A 5,619-nucleotide genomic window follows, 5' to 3' on the forward strand; every position below is an offset into this window, starting at 1 on the left:
TGTGTGTGTGTGTGTGGCAGGGATGAGATCTACTGTCAGATCTGTAAGCAGCTGAGTCAGAACCCGTCTAAGAGCTCTCACGCTCGCGGCTGGATCCTCATCTCTCTGTGTGTCGGCTGCTTCGCCCCGTCAGACAAGTTTCTCAAGGTCAGGACACTTTTTCATTTTATTATCAATTTAAATATACAGAAGGGAGACATCCTAAAAAACATATTTTCTTATCACTGTCGGGTCTTTTTTTTAATGGATCCTCTACATCTACAATTCAAGAGGTTTACCTTTTTATAGCTTAATAAGGGTATATGCAGGAATCATTACCATTCATTTATTATCTTTTAAAACCCACGCACTATTGGACAAAGTGTAAAGCCCTTACAGAGTGTAAAACCCTTATTATGGGTCGAATGGTGGAGATTATTGAGCAACCAGGACCACATTTTTAAGTTAAGAGTGTGAATAGACATGAATATCTTTGTGAGATCATCTGGCCTCAGCTGTGGTGTTGAGCCCCAGTCTTAGCCCTGTATTTCCCAGTCAGCCACATATGCCATCTGAATGCTACCTCAGGAATTCATCTTATTTTCGGTTGTGTTGTTTGCTATTTGTATGTGTGCAATTTACAGCTTTTGTGTTTTGTATTTTTACCTCCAGTACCTGAGGAACTTCATCAGCAGCGGGCCGCCGGGCTACGCTCCGTACTGTGAAGAGAGGCTGAGACGGACATTTGTCAACGGGACGAGAACACAACCTCCGTCCTGGCTGGAGCTGCAGGTACACACACCCATCAGAGTTATTTAGGAAAATAATGTATAGACGTAAAATGAAAGATAGTGGAAACATTAAGTTCTGGAATATTTTCCAGGCCACCAAGTCGAAGAAGCCCATCATGCTGCCGGTGACTTTCATGGATGGCACGACCAAGACGCTGCTGACCGACTCGGCCACCACAGCCATGGAGCTCTGCAGTGCGCTGTCCGACAAGATCAACCTGCGGGACCGCTTCGGCTTCTCTCTCTACATCGCTCTGTTTGACAAGGTGGGCCTCGAAACCTTAAGCCCCCTCCGGTCAAAACATCTATTTGTTCTCACCAGTGTGGGAAGAACAACTGAAGCCTCAGGCACTCTCTGAGAATGGACGTTTCATTGAAGCAGGGTTCAACTAGGTTCAACAAATCTTTGAAGATATTGTATTATTATAGGTTGTTTTAAAAAATATATTTAAATTAGGAAGAAGGAGTGTAAGTTAACTAACACATTTTAACCTTAGCAATTTAACTTTTGTTGAAAAAAAAACAGATAGCAATTATTTTTCAGTATATTTATGAGTGATTTAACCCTTACACATATATCATATATACTGAAGAATTAAGACAAAATGTTCTCACTGGCCAAGTAATACTGAAACTACAATGTTTTGAATATGTTTATTGATACATTTTGTATGACAGTTAAACATATCATACCATTTAGCACTGGAGGAACTAACCCAGCAGTAAACCCAGGTAGTCTCGGCCTCAGCAGTGATGAATCTTTGCAGGTCTCGTCTCTGGGCAGCGGGAACGACCACGTGATGGACGCTGTGTCGCAGTGTGAGCAGTACGCCAAGGAGCAGGGCGCCCAGGAGAGGAATGCCCCCTGGAGGCTGTTCTTCAGGAAGGAGATCTTCACGCCTTGGCACAACCCCGGGGATGACCAGGTCGCCACTAACCTCATCTACCAACAAACCGTCAGGGGGGTGAAGTTCGGAGAGTACCGCTGCGACAGGGTGCGTCCTCATTTCTTTGATTGAGGCTTATTCACTTTGTGGCTGAGAGAAAAGGAGATTGATAAAACTCTCATGGCCGCTTAGTATGAAGCTAGACTCAGCATCCAGGTAGCTTAGCATAAAGACTTGAACTATGGGAGCTAGCTTGGCTCTATCACACATTATGAGAGAGTTCCTCTAGCTCTCAGAAGACAACAAATAAGTGTTTCCTACATTTTGAATTATCCCTCAAATTAGCTTTCCAGAATATAAACTAGGGCTTAATAGTAGTCCTCTTTCTTTTTTAAATGTATATTAAAGTGTCTAGTTGACTTCGTCACTTTGGAAATGTTTTATTTGTTTAAAAGGGCATCTTGAATACATAATGAAACAACATATAAGAATAAATAAACACAACATAATAAATATGTAAACCGTGCACCAGAAAGAACCCAGGCATTGATCTAAAGTACTGAGTTCTCTTTACCTACATTCCCCTTGCCTTCACAGTGTTGTTTGGTTTCGGTTAGTTGCAGCTCTATTATAGGATGATGTGTCCGAGCTTCCTCCCCTACAGTGTGTCTGTCTGTGTCCTCAGGATGACCTGGCAGAGCTGGCCTCTCAGCAGTATTACGTAGATTACGGTTCAGAAATACTCCTGGAGCGCCTGCTGAGCCTCATCCCCTCCTACATCCCAGACAGAGAGATCAGCACCTCCAGGACGGTGGAGAAATGGGCTCATTTAATCATGGCCGCTCACAAGAAGGTGGGAGCAGTGTCCTGCAGTTATCTCACAGGTTCAGCCAGGCTGCCAGGAAGCTCTTTCAGAGCTATGGTTCAGACTGGAACTTAAACTTAGACAGACTTAAACTTAAACCCAGAACTGATCAAATGGATTACTGTGAAATGTTAACATCATGTTTTCTCAGAGGAGAAATCCTACTCTCTTATCATTTCATCCAGAAGTTCAGGCAGCTTGTCTTGTCAATGAAATGTCTGCTTACATGTTGAACCCAGATAGAGAACATACAGTAACGTTACAGCTGCTGAACCACACAGAGCAGCCAGCCGTACCACTGTGTTCTTGTGAGAGAGGAAATACATTTTGCTTCATAGGTACGTGAAGATATACCCAAAAATATATCTTATCGTTTTCGGCTCACAGGGAAGTTATTTTTTGATGCAAGCTAGTACTCATCAAAGGTATCTTTTTGAAATATTAAAACGTTTGCTTGACAGAAAAAAGGCTGGATTTGTTAAACTTCAGTGGTTTCAGATTAATTCATTGATTTTTATTAAGATAAGATAAGAGGTACTTTATTGATCCCAAATTGGGAAATGTTTGCGTTGCAGCAGCATAACAAGCAAAACAAGGTATTGTACATAAGTAGACATTAAAGAGTAGAAATAAACAATACTAGAAATTAAACTAGAATTAAAGCAGCATTAAAAAGTAGAAAATATACAGTAGACTGTGAAGATAAAACATCTATAAACTCTGACAATAAAACATTATTAAATGAGAGGAAAATGCAAGAAAGGTATAGGCTCATGTAAGGATGTCATTAAAGCAAAAATATCTAAACTTAAAATAAAAGTGTCTCATTTAAATCCAACATAATGCTGACAGTTTCTTCATATTCATTAAACACTTTTTGATGCCACACTGTACATATTGGAGCTATGTCCATCGGCAAATGAAACATCTTATCTCTCCTTCTTTTAACATATTAAAAGAGGAAACTTGTCTCCATGTTTCTCAGGGCATCTACACCCAGAAGAGGTTCGACCCTCAGAAGGTGAAGGAGGAGGTGGTGGACTTCGCTCGCCACAAGTGGCCTCTGCTGTTCTCTCGCTTCTATGAAGCCTTCAAGTTCTCAGGTGAGAATCTGCAGCCTCGTTCACACCTGACCACAGATACAGCAACAACAAAGAGAGAATAGTTCATCTCATTCAAGAGGAGCTGTCGTTGGCAAATACATTCTTAGATATCAGGCTCTATCTTCCAGCACTCATTTCATATTTACAAAAAGACATCAATAACATCAATGAGAAATAGATTAAAATAATAAATACATTTAAATATGACTCCTCTGTCTCAGGTCCCGCTCTGCCTAAAAACGACCTGATCGTGGCCGTCAACTGGACCGGGGTTTACTTTGTGGACGAGCAGGAGCAGGTCCTCCTGGAGCTGTCCTTCCCAGAAATCACTGCAGTCTCTAGCAGCAGGTGAGGCATGCTGGGAGATGTAGTCAATAAACAGTTTACGTGCTCCTTTGGAAACTCTTTCCGTCCTTTGTCTCCCTGCTGTCTCTTTCTATGTTTCCCTCTGTCTGTCACTTGCTTGTTTCCAATTCTTCATGTTTTTATTATTTTACTTTATTTCCTTTACAAATTGTCTCCCCCTAGCAATTCCTCCCCTTTTTCTTTCTTCTTTTAACAAAAATGTGTTTTTGTTAAAATAAGTTTTTAACAAATGCAAAATAAAGAGATTAAAATCATAAAATGTGAGCTTTGTTGTAAAAGACCGGCAGTCAGTTTCCTACAGAAAGCTATTCACTTTTTTAACCGTGACATCATGGCCCTTTAACCTTAACAAGGTAGTTATCTGCTCCTAGTACTAGACTCCTGGTACTAGGATGGGTTAGAAGTTAGAACACATTCCACTGTGTGCTATGTGCTCTGCATGTGTGACCATTAAAGAGGGGTTCATCCCTCCCAATACATATATTTCTTTATAAAAAACCATGTTACAATAACTACTGACTTTTCCCAAACCTTAACCAAGTTTGTGCCTAAACCTAATCAGTCCTTCATTGCAGCTGGTCAGATCAGGAAACCTTTTATATTTGAATTGAACAGTTTTGGAATGATGCTGACCTGCTGTACAGAAAATGCTGATATTAGTCACATAGGTGATGATAATCAAAATATTATCTTGTCTTTCTTTCAGGGGAGGGAAGCTACAGAGTCAGAGTTTCACTCTAGCAACAATAAAAGCAGACGAGTACACCTTCAACTCCAACAACGCAGAGGACATCCGTGACCTTGTGGTGACCTTCCTGGAAGGTCTCAGGAAGAGGTCCAAGTTTGTGGTCGCGCTGCAAGACAACCCCAACCCCCGTAAGTCCTGAATGGGGGGAGTGAACGTTTTATTATTTTGTGTTTCCTTAAAATCCAAGAACTGAATAGGAAGAGTCAAAGTTCATTTAATCTACAGAAATGTCAAAACATCCTTTTAAGTCTGTTTCAGATTCCTATAGATCAGGGGTTTTCAAAGTGTGGGGAGGTGAGCCTCCCCTCAGAGAACATAAGAACAGCAGTGCCCCCCCTCCCAATTATTATTGCTGTTATTATTATTATTATTATTATTATTATTATTATTATTATTATTGTCGTTGTTGTTGCTATAATGCAGGGGTATTCAATTGCATTTCAAAGAGGTCCAGTAAGAGAAAATGTAATTAAATGCTCTGTTTTCGCTGTCTACCTTCCGCCATTTGAAATTACTCCGACTGTTTCTCTCCTCTTGTGTCGTGTCTCTGTGTGTGTTTGAATCTATCGTGCTGACTGCACCGATTTGATTGGCTGAGTAGCGTCACCTCCTTAAAACATTAAACAATAACTTTTTAAAACCTTTTTATTTTTATGTTTTAAACATATTGTATAAAACTCCCCCACTACTTGGACTATTCCTTACACCCCTCTAGAATAAGCCCGAATGGTCTCAACCATATTGCATCAGTAACGTACACTTGTTATTATAACAAGATCGCAAGGACGCTGGTAGCGATCGGAGAATTGAGTGTTGTTCAGTTTGTTTGTTGTGGAACATGCGTGTCCGTGCATTAAAATATACCACACACCCAATTACA

At 40.7% G+C, this 5,619-nt stretch overlaps 1 protein-coding gene across 1 annotated transcript; it reads left to right on the forward strand.

Moving 5' to 3' along the window:
• The first annotated feature begins 24 nt into the window (after positions 1-24).
• LOC104957308 (unconventional myosin-VIIa-like) lies at positions 25-4,890 on the forward strand. The gene is made up of 8 exons (XM_010784930.1): positions 25-147; positions 652-771; positions 863-1,036; positions 1,538-1,765; positions 2,343-2,510; positions 3,508-3,625; positions 3,847-3,973; positions 4,698-4,890. The coding sequence occupies exons 3-8, from the start codon at positions 887-889 to the stop codon at positions 4,876-4,878; spliced, it is 972 nt and encodes a 323-aa protein (XP_010783232.1). The 5' UTR covers positions 25-147; positions 652-771; positions 863-886; the 3' UTR covers positions 4,879-4,890.
• Positions 4,891-5,619: the final 729 nt, after the last annotated feature.

Source organism: Notothenia coriiceps, unplaced genomic scaffold (assembly GCF_000735185.1).
Source record: "Notothenia coriiceps isolate Sejong01 unplaced genomic scaffold, NC01 NC01_scaffold00026656, whole genome shotgun sequence".
Classification (NCBI taxonomy): Eukaryota; Metazoa; Chordata; class Actinopteri; order Perciformes; family Nototheniidae; genus Notothenia; species Notothenia coriiceps.

What these genes read in the sequence shown, in the direction of transcription:
- LOC104957308 (XM_010784930.1), top strand. Translation starts at nt 887, where the DNA reads ATGCTGCCGGTGACTTTCATGGATGGCACGACCAAGACGCTGCTGACC. An exon ending in GAGAGTACCGCTGCGACAGG is followed by an intron (nt 1,766 to 2,342) that starts GTGCGTCCTCAT and finishes CTGTGTCCTCAG; the next exon opens with GATGACCTGGCAGAGCTGGC. An exon ending in ACTGCAGTCTCTAGCAGCAG is followed by an intron (nt 3,974 to 4,697) that starts GTGAGGCATGCT and finishes TCTTTCTTTCAG; the next exon opens with GGGAGGGAAGCTACAGAGTC.